Genomic DNA, 16,639 nt, shown 5'->3' with positions numbered 1-16,639 from the left:
AATTTCAGCATTGCACTTACAACTGCTTACTAATGCAAGTCACCTAATTCCTCCAAGCCTAGTTTCCTTAGCTGTAACATGAACATAATAACAGTCCCTCCTTCAGTGCTTAAGAGTAATCAAAATCATAGAGTCAAAAAGTAGAATAGCAGTTTCCAGCGACTGGGAGGAATAGAGAATTACTGTTTAATGGGTATAGAGTTTCAGTTTTATAAGATGAAAAGAGTTAAGGAGATAGATAGTGGTGATGGGTTTTATGACATTATGAATGTATTTCATGCCACTGAACTGTACGCTTAAAAATGGTTAAGATGGGCCAGGCCCAGTTGCTTATGCCTGTAATCCCAGCACTTTGGGAGGCCAAGGTGGGCGGATCACCTCAGGTCAGGAGTTCGAAACCAGCCTGGCCAACCTAGTGAAACCCCGTCTCTACTGAAAATACAAAAATTAGCCAGGTGTGGTAGCGTGCACCTGTAGTCCCAGCTACTGGGGAGACTGAGGCAGGAGAATCGTTTGAACCTGGGAGGTGGAGGTTGCAGTAAGCCGAGATCATGCTACTCCACTCCAGCCTGGGCGACAGAGCAAGACTTGATCTCACAAAACAAAACAAATAAATGGTTAAGATGGTAAATTCTATGTTATTTTCCCACAATAAAAGTTACTTAAAATAATAGTAATTATGGCACCTCCCTCATAGGCATGTCACACAGGCTAAATAAGACAATCTACATAAAATGCATAGGACAGCGCCTGGCACAGAGGAAGTGCTCAGCAAATGTGAGCTATTACTATGAGATGCTTGACAAGTACTTCCTGGATAAGTTAATTATGAATAAACTCCACAAACTTGGGAACATGGGAAAATACCATGATGCCAGGCTCCTAACCAGAGCCCATCCTATCACTTCAGCTTCCTCCTTCACCCTGGACAAAGAACAAATTGAGTACCCTTCCAAAAACCCACAGGCCCCTGGGGCTCTGTGTGCTTACACCTGAGTATTGAGTGGGGGCCACACTGGAAAAAACACTGAAAATCAGGAAACAGGATCAATCCTAGGCCTGCCAGTGACTAGTCACGTGACCTCAGATATATCATTTTGTGTCCTCACCTGTTCAACAAGGTAGTTAGATGACATGGTGTTTTCAGTCCCTTCCGGCTCTGACATTCAGCCAATTTAGTCAACACTGTGTGGGTGCATGTCTATGAGGGCTCCTTGCCAGGTTGAGGGGACCAGCCAGCAAGCTGGAAAACCCCTCCCTGGACCTATTTCACAACGTCTAGGCCTTCAGGCTCCCCCAGCTCCACCCCGACCCACATCCCCCAAAAGCACTTCCAAATGTCTGCTGGATAACCCACACCAATATCCCAGAACAATTAGTGTTGACATTTATTGAGCACTTACTGTATGTCACGCACTGTGGTGAGCACTTTACATGGATTATTGCCATCTGCCTGCCTGACAGTTCCATGATGCCGGAACTATTATTATTTTATAAGGGAGAAACCTAAGGTTTAGAGACTTCACAAATGAGGAACCCAATCTTACAGGTAAGGAATCTGAGGCTTGGAGAAGTTAAGGAATTTGCTCAAAGTTGCAGAACTAGGAAGTGGCAGAACTGAGAGGCCAGCTAGATTGTCTGACTGTAATTATCCTCATAAAATAAGCTTCATTACATTCCGTATAGAGTGAGAGTCAAGGCACAGAAGTGTGGAAGGAATGGTCCTAGGAGGAGCCACAACAGAGAGTGCCCCAGGTAGAGAACAGGATGCAAGATGGGCATGTACGAGGGATGGAGAAGGATGGATGACATCTGCCTCCTCAGCCCCCTCAAACAACCTGGCAGTCATAATGCCTGGAGAGGGACTGGGCCACAAGGAGCCATTCATACTCAAAAGCCCTGTAACCAGCCGGGTGCGGTGACTCATGCCTGTAATCCCAGCGCTGTGGGAGGCCGACACGGGTGGATCACTTGAGCTCAGGAGTTCCGGACCACCCCGGGCCACAGGGCGAAACCCCGTCTCTACTAAAAATACAAAGATCATCTGGGCATGGTAGTGCACACCTGGAATCTCAGCTACTCAGGCGGCTGAAGTGGGAGGATCACTTGAGCCAGGGAGGCGGAGGTTGCAGTGAGCCAAGATCACACCACTGCACCCCAGTCTAGGTGACAGTGTAAGACCCCATCTCAAAACAAAAACAAAAAACCCTGTAACCCAAAACCCTTCCCAATGCTTAAAGTCTCTCTCCCTCTCCAGTCCGATCCCCCTTTCATGGGCTGAAGCCTTCCCCACGTGGATGGGGACATGAGCAACACCAACAGCATGAGGACTACCCTGGCCCAGGCAAGAAGTAAGTAGAGTTTCTGGAAGCCAGCAGCTTCTTTCTTTCTTTCTCTCTCAGCTTCACAGGTGTGCAGGCAGGGAGCTGGCCTCAGCAATGGAAATCACTGAATGAGACTTAACCTTCCTGGTGGCAAATACTCCAACAGGGACATCATAGACCTTCCACAACTCTGAGGAAGATGAAAATCTCCCCTGCACCCAGTTGTGGCTGAGGATGGAATGACATGGGGAGAGCTTGGGCACTTCAGGTTTTGTGCCCAGACTCCTCCTGTTGTCCCTGCCCACCTCTCCTACCCCTTCCTCCTCGGAAGCAGTCTTTTTCTTGCTCAAAAAACGTCCCAATCTTATCTCTGATTCCAGCTGCCCACAAAGCCCCAGGGAGAAAACCTTCCCAAAAAGGCAGTGGAGAAATCAGAATGCAGTGAGGAGCGGATCCTTTCCAGGACCAAGATAGATGCTGAAAAAGACAGCAGGGATGGGAGCCCAGCAAACGGGATGAGAGCAGCAAGGCCATCATGCATCTTCAGGCTCCATCAGCAGAGCAAGAGAATGCATTAGACGGGAGTTTCCTGACTCCTATTTTCTAATGTGGCCGTCCTAATGAGAAGAGGGTTTGAAGCGCTAAGATGTGCTGACAGTCCTAATGGTTTGTTATGAGTTTCCTTAGAAAAATTAAACACTGAAAAACAAAACTGCCTCCCTCCCTCCCTCTGTGGTTGCTGACATCAGAGGTCAGGAATATAACAGGCCTGCTCGTCAGCCAAGTTCTCCACGAGAGCCCTGTTCCAGAAGAGCACCAAGGCAGTGACCTCAACATACTTGGGCAACATTCCCTTTCTTGGTAACCCAGGCTGAGAAGGTAGAAGGAATATCACCAGGTTATGCAGGCAGAAAGCTAGAAGGGGGAGGAGTGGATATTAAAGTTCCAGTTCCCAGGGAAACCGGATGTTACACAAAAAGGGCAAAAATAGCCAAGACCCAGGGGAAGGGCCTGAGCACAGAGGTGGGAGGTTCCAGCCAGCACCCTGCAAGCTGGCTGAATTACCTCCCTCTCCTGGGAGGGTGACACATGCTCTTAGTACCATTCTCCATTAATTCCATTTTGGAAACTGGGAAAGTACAACATGAATAGTTGTCATTATCCTGCCTATTTCACAGGGTTGGTCCGGAAGTAAAAGAAGACTGTGAATGTGAAATGCTTTCAAAATAGAAAAATCTCAATATAAGTTAACTATACTGAAATCCATTAGGACAGAGGTCCCCAACTTTTTGACACCAGGGACTGGTTTCATGGAAGACAATTTTTCCATGGACAGGGAGGTGGGGATGGTTTCAGAATGAAACTGTTCCACCCCAGATCATCAGGCATTAGTTTGATTCTCATAAGGAGTGAACCACCTAGATCCCTCCCATGCGCAGTTCACAGTAGGGTTTGAGCTCCTATGAGAATCTAATGCCACCGCAGATCTGACAGAAGGCGGAGCTCAGGCGGTAATGCGCACTCCCTTGCTGTTGACCTCCTGCTGTGCGGCCTGGTTCCTAATAGGCCATGGACCGGGAATTGGGGTCCCTGCTTTAGGATATAGTATAAACAAATAAATGCAAATATAAGGTGACTCTTTTTTTTTTTTTTTTTTTTTTTTGAGATGGAGTTTCACTCTTGTTGTCCAGGCTGGAGTAGTGCAATGGCGCGATCTCGGCTCACTGCAACCTCCACCTCCCAGGTTCAAGCGATTCTCCTGCCTCAGCCTCCCTAGTAGCTGGGATTACGGGCACACGCCACCACGCCCAGCTAATTTTGTATTTTTAGTAGAGACGGGGTTTCACCATGTTGGTCAGGCTGGTTTCAAACTCCTGACCTCAAGTGATCCGCCCACCTTGGCCTCCCAAAGTGCTGGGATTACAGGAATGAGACACTGCACCCAGCAGGTAACTCTTTTTTACAGTTAACTACTATTATTTCATACTGTTTTCTTGGACAGTGAGAGTCGATATGCCCCAGTACATTTTTTACCCCCAAGCGCCACCAAAACAACTCCCATCCATTGTTGTCTTGATTAACTCATCTGGTGAGGACAAGAAATCACTTGAACATGTAAAGAGAAAAGAATAAAGAGGGCAGAAAGGAGGAGGGGAGGAACATGAAGCATTTTTGTTTATAGTTGTTGGTATTCGCATTTCATTGTTTACAAGGAGACGAGCACTCTTAGTATTATACTTCCTTTTATAATGATAAGTTGGAGCAAAACTCTCAAGATGAACATTTATCCTCCAGATTAAAAATAAATAGAAAGAAGACAAGTCAGAATAAAATTATGTTTGTGATTACAAAGAAATGTAAATCATGGCCTATATCTTGTCCTGCAGTTGCAGAGAAGAAAATGAGAAGGAAATCCTATTAGAGTCTTCCTCTACTTTGCTAGACTCAAACCCCTTCTTCCTCTGTCACCCTTGGTTATCAGGCTAAGTGGGAAGCTGGCCCATCTTCCAGGGTGTACTCAGGCTTATATAAGAATTCCTAGTATATCCCTCCACTGTAGGGTTGCCAAATTTAGCAAATATTTGGGACATACTTATACTAAAAGTTATTTTTTGTTTCATTCAAATTTAAATGGATGTTCTGTATTTTAGATTCATTTTTTAGAGACAGGATCTCCCTATGTTACCCAGCCTAGAGTGCAGTGTCTATAAACAGACATGATCATGGTGCACTACAGCCTCAAAATCGTAGGCTCAGAGAATCCTCCCACCCCAGCCTCCTGAGTGGCTGGGACTACAGGCACCAGGCTGGATGTTCTGTATTTATCTGGCAACCTTAACTCCACCTCCATCCACCTTGACCCCAACCCCGGTGGCCCTTCAATTAGCAATGTTTGTCAAACTTGCTATCATAACAACCCATTCTGATGTAATAAACCCAGGGTCCATCCTGGGAACCTTTATTTTTAACAAGCACCCCAGGCAATTCTCAATACCAAATGCGTTTGGGAGGTTCTAGACTCCAGCATGGCACTGCTGAGACTAAGACCACGAGTTGAAGCCGGCTCCAGAGAGAGCACACCACCCCAACTCGTGTCAGTATCCAACCCTCCAAGAACACACCCTATGCACATGGGCCCAAAACTCCATGCTCATCCATGTTGGCTATGTTTTCCTCTTACCCAGCCAAGCTCTCACTATACACACCCAAGAGCTCCAGTCGTCTAGGACCAAGGGGAAAGCCGAGCCCAACCAGTTGTTTTTCCAGGCACTGCCAGCTTGCCTGGAACAGCCAACTCAGGGGAGGAAGAAGAACAGAGGGCTCTCCAGGGTTTGATTATCTGACAAATTACCTACAAAATGAACCAGACAGTTCACCTTTGGTTTTTTGAAATCAATGTCCAAAGCATTTTCAGCAGTTAAACTTAGCCTATCCAGGGGAAGCCCTGCTCCTCTCAGGAACAAAATAGCTTTTATGTTCAGGTTACAGTCCAGGATTCCCACCTTCCATCCCTCCCTGGTCGCCACATTCTGTCCCACCCTTCCTTCTCTCCCTCCTCCCTCTTGCTCAGGGATAGTTGTAGTCCTTCACTAACCTCGGCCCCGCCTCCTTTCATGTTTATATGCCATTCTCCCAGGGAATATCTTACTGGACTTTCTACCTCCCTCCATTTGTTTTCTTTGGTCCTAGCTGCGCGCATTTCCTGGCTGACTGCACCCCTCATTCTTGGCTGGTCCTACGTCATGCTCTGATCTACCCTGCACCTTTCCCTCTGCCCTCCCCAGGCCTGCCAGGGGACAAGGAGCACAACAGTCACCCATAAATATTCTACATTTGCATCTTTGAAATCTGGTTACGTGACCTAAGGGCTTTGTCTGTTCGGGCCTCAGCCCACCTCAGCTGCATGGCTAGTCCCTATGCAGATCAAGAGGGATGAAAAACAGGGGATAGGGAGCAGGACAGACCCTCCAAGTAAGTTTTCTTTTTCCCCAGCTTCTCTGGGCCAGAGATGCCTGCATTTTCTCTTGCTTTGGGTTGGAAAGGAGGGAAGGAGGAAAAGGTGGAAGCACCCTTTGAGTGACACTAGGGCTTCTGTCCTGATGTTCCTCTGTTCCTGAAGGCTTTGGGCTACCCAAGGCCCCCTCCCCATTCAGCTCTCCCTTCTTCCAGCATTCAGTTGCAGAATTGCAACTTCCTGGTAAAAGAAGCTTTAGTAATATCACGATGGGAAGAAGGAGGACATAGCAAATGAGGAGGGAGCAGGCTACATCACACTGAGCAGCCAGCTTAGCCCAGAGGGGAGGAGAACCTGCGGGGGTGGAGGAGAAGGACTCATCCATTCCCCCTTACTCCCCTTCCCTAGCCCCAGGGAAGGTTTCATTTGCTAAATGAAGTCAGTGTGGCCCAGATGTTGGGCAGCTGCCTCTGGAAGCAGTTCCCATGCTGAACGGCAAAGAGGCCAAAGCAACGTGCGGAGCTGGCCTCTGCTGCTCTGGCAGCCCTCCTGGCCGGTGATAAACACAGCCTCCCAGCTCCCGCCCCTCCCCACAGCCGGCCAGGGAGGTTGCCTTTTTAGGAAACTCAGTGGATCTGGAAAAGAAGCAGAGAGACTGAGGGGCTGGATTGGAGTGGTCATAAAACTGGACAGGGCTGGGACTCGCTGTGGGACAGAGAGGACGCCTCAGGTAGCTGAGCCGCAGCCAGGCCAGGAACTCAGGTAACCACCTGCTGGCCGTGCCAGTGACTCAGCCTCAGACTCTATAATCACCGAATCTCCCCAACCACATTCATCTCCCACCCCCACCCCATCAGCTTTTGCCAGCTCCAAATTTCCATCCCAGCCACAAACACAGCCATTCCCTCAGACACACTCATTCCCTAGGGCCCCAGACACAACAAACCCTCTGCCTAGACACAACTAACCCTTTCCTGTCCCCCTTCCGTCCTCACCAAGTGGGCCCGGCTCCTTTCCTCAACACCTGTGAGAAGGAAGGAAGGAAAGAAGGAGAGAAAGAAAAATGTAAAGCCATGAGGCCCAATCGTCAAAAAGGGAAGAGAAAGGATCTTCTGACTAAACATCCACACACACAAGCACAAGATTCCTCTTCTATTTGCCTTTTTTAACCTCTAGGAAAAAGAAGTAAGCCAGCACCCCTCCCAAACCCATCTGTACCTATACCCCTTGCTGCCTCTCCTTTTGAGACCTGACACCTGCTTCCCTGGGATATTCCACCCCAAGAAATGCAAGCAATGGGCTGGGCATGGTGGCTCACACATGAAATCCCAGCACACTGGGAAGCCAAGGTGGGAGGATCTCTTGAGTCTAGGAGTTCGAGACCAGCCTGGGCAACATAGTGAGACCCTGTCTCTACCAAAAAATTAAAAATAAACTATTTTTCTTAGGGAAAAAAGCAAGCAAAGTGTGAGAAAGGGCAGCAATAGTTACAGAGAGGACAGGAGGTCCAGCCAAACTGGCAGGGGCAAGGGGCTGTATGGTAGACTCGGGATAGTATTCCTAGCAACATCCCCATGACAGCTCCTCACCATCCATCAATGGGAAAAATTCATCAAAGTTTTGCTTAGAAGGGACAAGGGGTACATGTATTCAAGAGGGAGGTGATAACTTCATGGGTCTGTTTGTGCACAAAAGCAGCTTAGTCTGGAGAAGAAACAAGGTCTGGTATCTGCTCCTTACCTCATCAGAGCACCAGGCACACATGGGGCTCACAGCCAGGCACTGCTGGCAGGAGCTCACACCTCGTGTGGTACAGATGTTGGGCCCTGCAACAGACAGACAAAGGCATTAGCACCAGATTTGGCTCAGTGAAGGTACTTACCTGCCCCATCCTTCCCAACTTTCCCAATGTCCAGGTTTACAGCTCTCAGGTGCACACAAACACACCCTAACCATGACACAGACATCTACCAAATACAGATTATTGGTAAGGAAGAAGGAGGAGGAGGAAAATCAGGAGAAACTCATCACCACTCTCAACTGATGAGGCCACAGTGGTAACAAGTGATAGGGCAAGGCTCAGCCATGGACCCAAGTCTCAGATGGTAACTGATAGAAAGGCTTTAATTAACAACTTGTTTGACACCTACATTGTGCAAATGAAAATATCTCTGAGGCCCAGAAAAATGGCAATGTATTCCCTCTTCAGTCATTCTAGTGATATTCACAGCCACTACACAGGGGATCCAAGGCCCAGATGTACTGACATTAACACACAGCCTAAATACAGTGGGGCCGTGGAGGGCAGGGTGACTTCGGTGGCAGTCTCCCACTGGCTGGCAAAAGAAAAGCAAACGTGAAATCTTCTCAAGCTTCTCAATGCATATATCTTGGAATTCAACCATAAAATGCTCTAGGAGGAAGTGCAGAAATGTTAGAAAAGGCTGACCGATATACACTGAAAGAACATGGAATTTTAGAGTTGGAAGGTTTGTGCTTGAATTTTGAATGTTCTTCTACTAACTACTTCATGACCTTGGGCAACTCAACTAGCCTCTATGGGATGACAATATCTGTCTCACAGGATTTGTACAAAAATTCAGTGAGGTAAGGGAAGCACTTGGTACACTATAAGGTGCTTCAAATGTGAACAGTCCTCATACTGTCAAAGGACACAGCAAAGGCTAGGAGGACGAGCAGGAACAACCAGGAAAACCAAAACCACCTTGAGAAGCTCAGCCAGGAAGCCAAACCCAGGCATCTGCTTAGACAGAAGCCACCGTCCTCTCTAATTGCCTAGCTCAGCATTCCTGCTCCCCCAGGTGAACCCTGCCTCCTGCAGTGCCTTAGGGAGGTTTTTTCCAATATAAGCAGCAGAATGTGAGGGATCTGTTCCTCCCCATGACCCAGTTACCCTGACAGCTCCTTCATGCAGTTTTCCAAAGGGACCTCTTTGCACCTAGCTGGTAAGACCAGCAAACGTATTTTGGAGAAATCAGCCTGACCATTGAGATGTTTTCCCAGTGTCCCCAAAACTTCTTATTTAGCGGTCTCCATTCATTTTATTACAGTATGACTGAATTCCCTCCTTCCCAATGCCTGGACAAAAACATACTCAGAAAATGAGTGTATACACACAAACACACACACAATATTGTAAAGAAAAATTATGGCCGGGCGTGATGGCTCATGCCTGTAATTCCAGCACTTTGGGAGGACGAGGCAGGCAGATCACTTGAGTTCAGGAGTTTGAGACCAGCTGGCCAACATGGTGAAACCTCGTCTCTGCTAAAAAGTACAAAAATTAGCTGGGCATGGTGGTGTGTGCCTGTAATCCCAGCTACTCAGAAAGCTGAGGCAGGAGAATCACTTGAACCAGGGAGGCAGAGGCTGAAGTTAGGTGAGATCATGCCACTGCACTCCAGCCTGGGTGACAGAGTGAGACTCCATCTCAGAAAAAAGAAAGAAAGAAAGAGAGAAAGAGAGGAAAGAAAGAGAGAGAGAGAGAGAGAAGGAAAGAAAAGAAAGAAGAAAGAAAGAAAGAAAAAGAAAGAAAGAAAGAAAGAAAGAAAGAAAGAAAGAAAGAAAGAAAGAAAGAAAGAAAGAAAGAGAAAGAAAGAAAGAAAGAAAGAAAGAAAGAAAGAAAGAAAGAGAAAGAAAGAAAGAAAGAAAGAAAGAAAGAAAGAAAGAAAGAAAGAAAGAAAGAAAGAAAGAAAGAAAGAAAGAAAGAAAATATAAAATTTGGAAACAGGCAAAGAAAATACAAATGTCCTTTCAATGTAATGCAAAGCGTTGACTAGCTGACCCACCATGCTTAGGGATTATCTGATTTTCTAAGAGTATTTACCTATTGTTTGGCTTCTATTAATCAGGATATTTTACAATACTGTAAGAGTAGATATTGACCTATCGAAAACCATAAAAATGGAAATGATCACTGCTGCACTCCAACCCCAGGCAATAGTGCGAGATTCTGTCTCAAAAAAAAAAAAAAAGGAAATGAGTCGTGATGAGAACATTGTATATTATTCTTTAATTAAAAAAAAAAAAAATAGGCCGGGCGCAGTGGCTCACGCCTGTAATCCCAGCACTTCGGGAGGCCAAGGCGGGCAGATCACGAGGTCAGGAGATCAAGACCATCCTGGCTAACACGGTGAAACCCCATCTCTATTAAAATACAAAAAATTAGCTGGGCATGGTGGCGGGCGCCTGTAGTCCCAGCTACTCGGGAGGCTGAGGCAGGAGAATTGTGTGAACCCAGGAGGCAGAGCTCACAGTGAGCCGAGATAGCACCACTGCACTCCAGCCTGGGCGAGAGTGAGACTCCGTCTAAAAAAAAGAAAAAATAGCCCAGGTGAGGTGGCTCACGCCTGTAATCCCAGCACTTTGGGAGGCCGAGGCACGTAGATCACCTGAGGTCAGGAATTCAAGACCAGCCTGACCGACATGGTGAAACCCCGTCTCTATTAAAAATACAAAAAATTAGCCGGGCACTGGGGTGGGCGCCTGTAATCCCAGCTACTTGGGAGGCTACTTGGGAGGGGCAGGAGAATCACTTGAACCCAGGAAGCAGAGATTGCAGTGAGCCGAGATCACGCCACTGCACTCCACCTGGGTGACAAGAGCGAGACTCCGTCTCAAAATAAATAAACAAATAAGTGTTTGCTGTTTAAGCCACCCAGTTTATGGCATTTTGTTATAGCTGCTAGAACTGGCTAACATAACATTTTAATCTAATCATAATCATACTATGGTGTACAAGGTAAATTATTTAGATAAGAGAACAATGTGTATATATATATTTTTTTTACAAGTATCCATCTCTCTCATTTCCAGTATATTCTTTTTTTTTTTTTTTATACTTTAAGTTCTAGGGTACATGTGCATAACGTGCAGGTTTGTTACATATGTATACTTGTGCCATGTTGGCGTGCTGCACCCATCCACTCGTCAGCACCCATCAACTCATCATTTACATCAGGTATAACTCCCAATGCAATTCCTCCCCCCTCCCCCCTTCCCATGATAGGCCCCGGTGTGTGATGTTCCCCTTCCTGAGTCCAAGTGATCTCATTAGAGAACAATGTATATTATTCTTATCCAACAACAATACCAATGATTTCTGTCTGATAGAAAAGGTTATCCCCCACAGGTTAAGGTTTATTGCCTTGTAGAATATTAACCAATTTTGAATCTATTCACTAATTCATTTCAGCATTCCTTTGATTGATTGCTGTCTTCCCAGGCAGATGTGGACATAGCCTCTCTTTTTCCCCTATCAGAAGACTTCTGAGAGGAGCACAGCCTGAACTATTTTAGGTATCTCCCTCCCTTTCTGGAGTTTCCATGGGAATTGGCATGCAAAGGGGTAATTCTGGACATAAATGCCATTGATATTCACAAGAGAGAGAAGCACAAGGGACATCAAGAAATGTTAGAAGAGGGAAGAGGACCATGGGAGGTATGGGCACTGATATGGTTTGGCTGTGTCTCCACCCAAAACTCATCTGAATTGCAGTACCCATAATCTCTACATGTCATGAAAGGGACCCAGTGGGAGGTAACAGAATCACGGGGATGGTTACCCACATGTTGCTGTTCTTCTAATAGAAAGTTCTCACAAGATCTGACGGTTTAATAAAAGGCTTTTCCCCCTTTTGCTCAGCACTTCTCCATCCTGCCACCATGTGAAGAAGGATGTGTTTGCTTCCCCTTCCACCATGATTGTAAGTTTCCTGAGGCCTTCTCAGTCATGTTCAACTGTGAGTCAACTAAACCTCTTTCTTTTATAAATTACCTGGTCTTGGATATATCTTTATTAGCAGTGTGAGAACAGACTATTACAGTACATTGGTAATGGTAGAATGGAGTGCTGCTGTAAGGATACCAAAAATGTGAAAGTGACTTTGGAACTGAGTTACAGGCAGAAATTGAAACAGTTTGGAGGGCTCAGAAGAAGACAGGAAAATGTGGGAAAGTTTGGAGCTTCCTAGAAACTTGGAGGGCTCAGAATACAGGAAGATGTGGTAAAGTTTGGAACTTCCTAGAGACTTGTTGAATGACTTTGACCAAAATGCTGATAGTGATATGGACAATGAAGTCCACACTGAGGTGGTCTCAGAGGAGATGAGGAACTTATTGGGAACTGGAGTAAAGGTCATGTTTGCTATGCTTTAGCAAAGAGACTGGCAGCATTCTGCCCCTGACCTAGAGATCTGTGGAATATTGAACGTGAGAGAGATGATTTAGGGTGTCTGTCAGAAGAAATTTCTAAGCAGCAAAGCATTCAAGGGGAAGCAGAGCATAAAGGTTTGGAAAATTTGCAGGCTGATAATGTGATCGAAAAGAAAAACCCATTTTCTGTGGAGAAATTCAAGTCAGCCACAGAAATAAGTAACTAGGAGCTGAATGTTAATTACCAAGACAATGGGGAAAATGTCTCCAGGGCATGTCAGAGACCTTCATGGCAGCACTTCTCATCACAGGCCCAGAGGCCTAGGAGGAAAAAATGGTTTCCTGGGCCAGGCCCAGGGTCTCCCTGCTATGTGCAGCCTAGGGACTTGGTGACCTGCATCCCAGCCACTCTAGCCATGGCTAAAAGTGACCAATTTAGAGCTTGGGCCATGGTTTCAGAGGATGCAAGACCCAAGCCTTGGCAGCTTCCATGTAGTGTTGAGCCTGCAGGTGCACAGAAGTCAAGAATTGATGTTTAGGAATCTCTGCCTAGATTTCGGAGGATGTGGAAACCCCTGGATGTCCAGGCAGAAGTTTGCTACAGGGCAAGGCCCTCATGGAGAGCCTCTGCTAGGGGAGTGCACAAGGGAAATATGGGTCGAGGCCCCCACATAGAGCCCCCCTCCTTGGGCACTGCCTAGTGGAGCTGTGAGAAGAGGACCACCATCCTCCTGACCAGAATGGTAGATCCATTGACAGCCTGCACCATGTGCCTGGAAAAGCTGCAGACATTCAACACCAGCCCATGACAGTTGCTGGTAGAGAGGCTGTACCCTGCAAAACCACAAGGGTGGAGCTGCCCAAGGCCATGGGAGCCCACCTCTGGCATCAATATGACTTTGGTGTGAGACATGGAGTCAAAGGAGATCGTTTTGCAGCTTTACAATTTGACTGTCCTGCTGGATTTCAGACTTGCATGGGGCCAGTAGCCCCTTTTTTTTGGCCAATTTCTCCCATTTGGAATGGCTGTATTTACCCAATGCCTATACTCCCATTGTATCTAGGAAGTAACTAATTTGCTTTCAGTTTCACAGTCTCATAGGCAGAAGGGACTTGCCCTGTCTCAGATGAGACTTTGGACTTGGACATTCGGGTTGATTCTGGAATGAGTTAAGATTTGGGGGAACTGTTGGGAAGTCATGATTGTGTTTTGAAATGTGAGGACATGAGATCTGGGAGGCGCTAGGGGTGAAATGATATGGTTTGGCAGTGTGGCCCCTGCCCCACCCCCCCGATCTCCTCTTGAATTGTAGTTCCCATAATCCCCAGGTGTTGTGGGAGGGACCTGATGGGAGGTAATTGAATCATGGGGGCAGTTACCTCCATGCTGCTGTTCTCATAATAGTGAGTGAGTTCTCATGAGATCTTATGGTTTTATAAGGGGCTTTTCTCCCTTTTACTTGGCACTTATCCTTCCTGCCACCATGTGAAGAAAGACGTGTTTGCTTCACCTTGCACCATGATTGTAAGTTTCCTGAGGCCTCCCCAGCCATCTTGAACTGTGAGTCAATTAAACCTCTTTCCTTTATAAATGACCAAATCTTGGGTATGTTTTTATTAGCAGCATGAAAATGAACTAATACAGACACTGTCAGATTACTTTTTAGGACTTTTCCCAGTCTATCTATTAACCATCCATTTATTCTCAAATTAGCATTTCCCTATGAGTCCTTGATTTCCCTATGAGTCTCTATGAGCCACAATAGGAAGCTCTGCAAGATACAAAATAAATAACAGCAGGTCCCTCCCAGTGAACCAGTGGTCTCTGACCCCAGAGGATAAAATGAGGTGCCAGGATTTGTTCTTTAGGAAGTCATGCCTGGAGAGTCGTGGTTACCCAGTCCCTTTATCCACTCTTTTTAATGAATCACAGATTGATTTCATGAGAACCAATGAACCCCCCATATTACCCCCAACCAAGTCCTGCTACCCAGACAGTTCCCTGGAATTCAGTGGTTAAAAGTGACTGACTCATCAGAAGTCTCTGCACTGGGCCCATGCTGATTCAATGAGTTGTTGCTCTGAGCCCACTACTCCCTCCTGAACATGTGGAAGAAGTTTGGGCCTCTATTTCAAGTCATTCATAAAGCCTATGTTCCTGCTCATTCTCTGGGGCCCAGACTCAGTCCTGCTAAAGTGGGAATCTTCACCATAATGTCACTTAAAGAACAAACAACTCGTACCTCCTACCACCCCTTTCCTCTGACAGGTTAGCCAGAGCCGGGGACAAGGTGGATTGACCCCAGTCTTCACAGGGTGGTTGTAAGGATGAAATAAACCAAACCCTGTAAAACTCTAGCACAACAGCTGGAACACAGAAAGTACTCAATAAATGCTGCTGCTGCTGCTGCTGCTATAATTTATATTGGTTTTATTGTTGTTTTTATCCTGAGTCTCAGGTTGTTTAGGGCAGGTGAATACTTTTTTTTCCTTGATGACATCATTCTAGGGGATACTAGACATGAAGTTTAGTATGCCCTGAGCAGAAGGAGTGGTGGGAGTGTGCAGCCAGAAAGTATCACACCAGGGTAAAATGTTTGTTAGATGTGGCTTCTAAATGGGGTTAGGAATATTAGTCTTCGAAAATCCAGGCTTATGCCTGTAATCCCAGCATTCTGGGAGGCCAAAGCAGGAGGACTGCTTGAACCTAGGAGTTGGCGACTAGTCTGGGCAACATAGTGAGACCCCCATCTCTATGAAAATTTTTTTTAAAATTAGCTGGGCATGGTAGCATGCACCAGCAGTCCCAGCTACTCAGGGGCTGAGGCAGGAAAATCAGCTGGGCCTGGGAAGTTGAGGCTGCAGCGAGCTGTGATCGTGCCACTGCACTCCAGCCTGGGCAACAAAGTGAGACCCTGCCTCAAAAAAGTTTTTTGAAAATAAAAATTTTAATCCAATCAAGACCAGCCAAGAAGTTTGCCTGGAAAGTAGAAGTAGAAGGTTGTGGTTTGGTATATCAGCTTGAATCACAGAACCAGAAGTGAGACAAAGGGTGGGAAAAATGAAGGAACAAAGGAAACAAGGGAGGGAATTGGATCCAGTGGAAGTCATAATGTGTCAATGGGGACTATTTTGAGGACATGTTGTCCAATGAGACAGGATGTTGGACTGTAGGAACAGGCCACCCTAATGAGGACAGGGGACTACAGGAGAGGGCTAAGTCAGAGTGAGAGGTGTTTATCGAGAAGGGAGGATGATCTGCAAACACTATGGACATCTATCACTCTGCCAGAAAGGAATTCTAATCTGGGTCCCCAGCCCTGCCACTGACCTTTGACTGGTCACTACCCAATTAGGTCCATGGGGACAGTGGGTGACTCACATGGTGCCTCATTGTAGTCACCTGGTCGTGTGACTCATAAAAAAACAAAACATCTCATGCTTACTGTCCTACATAGGCACAAGTGGTTTCTCTAGAGCAAGTGGCCAAGAAAGTTTATTTTAATTTTGTTCCTTCCTTAAATGTAGCATCAGCTAAGTAACTCAAAGAAGGAGGAGACAAAGAGGTGGAGTTTAAGGTAACGCACACCTCTGTGCTCTGAGCAAAAAGCTCCAGTAAGCTGTAGGGAATCCAGGCAACCATATTTCATCAAATCTAACACTGTGGATATAGTATATATCCTGATTTCAGAGATTTAAAACTGTTTTTAAGTATATCAGAGCCAGTTAAATATGGTATTTAACATTGGAAAATATTTGTGTATAATTTGCCTCCACCAATATTAAAACGTGTTATAAGTTGGCTTATGTCCCCAAAAAAGATATGTTGAAGTCCTTACCCCAGTGCCCATGACCATGACCTTACAGAGAAATCAGGTCTTTGCAGATGTAACCAATTCATATCATTAGGGTGGGCCCTAATCCAACATGACTGATGTCCTTATGAGAAGAGAAAAACACCACATGAAGACAGAGACACAGAGAGAGAATACCACGTGAGGCAGAGATTGAAGTGATGCAGCCAGAAACTAAGGGACATTAAAGATTACCAGCCAACACCAGAAGCTAGGAAGGAGGAATGATTCTACCCAGAGTCTCAGAGGGACCACGGGCCTGCTGACACCTTAATTTCAGATTTTTAGCTTCCAACAAGAATGAATTTCTGTTGTTTTATGCCACCCAGTTT

The 16,639-nt window shown here is 46.2% G+C and overlaps 1 protein-coding gene across 3 annotated transcripts in view; it reads right to left on the bottom strand.

Moving 5' to 3' along the window:
* ITGB3 (integrin subunit beta 3) overlaps positions 1-16,639 on the bottom strand; it is a 58,858-nt gene that overhangs the window by 30,681 nt on the left and 11,538 nt on the right. For 2 of the 3 annotated variants that reach the window (XM_005584610.5, XM_045374621.3), the window contains exon 2: positions 8,020-8,105. In XM_005584610.5, coding sequence (XP_005584667.2) covers positions 8,020-8,105 — 86 coding nt within the window. Of the gene's footprint in view, positions 1-5,530; positions 5,677-8,019; positions 8,106-16,639 lie in introns of all 3 variants that reach the window. The other variant, XM_045374622.3, reaches the window with a different exon arrangement.

The sequence above is a fragment of the Macaca fascicularis genome, chromosome 16 (assembly GCF_037993035.2).
Source record: "Macaca fascicularis isolate 582-1 chromosome 16, T2T-MFA8v1.1".
NCBI classification, from domain to species: Eukaryota; Metazoa; Chordata; class Mammalia; order Primates; family Cercopithecidae; genus Macaca; species Macaca fascicularis.
The sequence above is the reverse complement of the archived record's forward strand: the minus strand, read 5'-3'. Positions and strand labels throughout refer to the sequence as shown.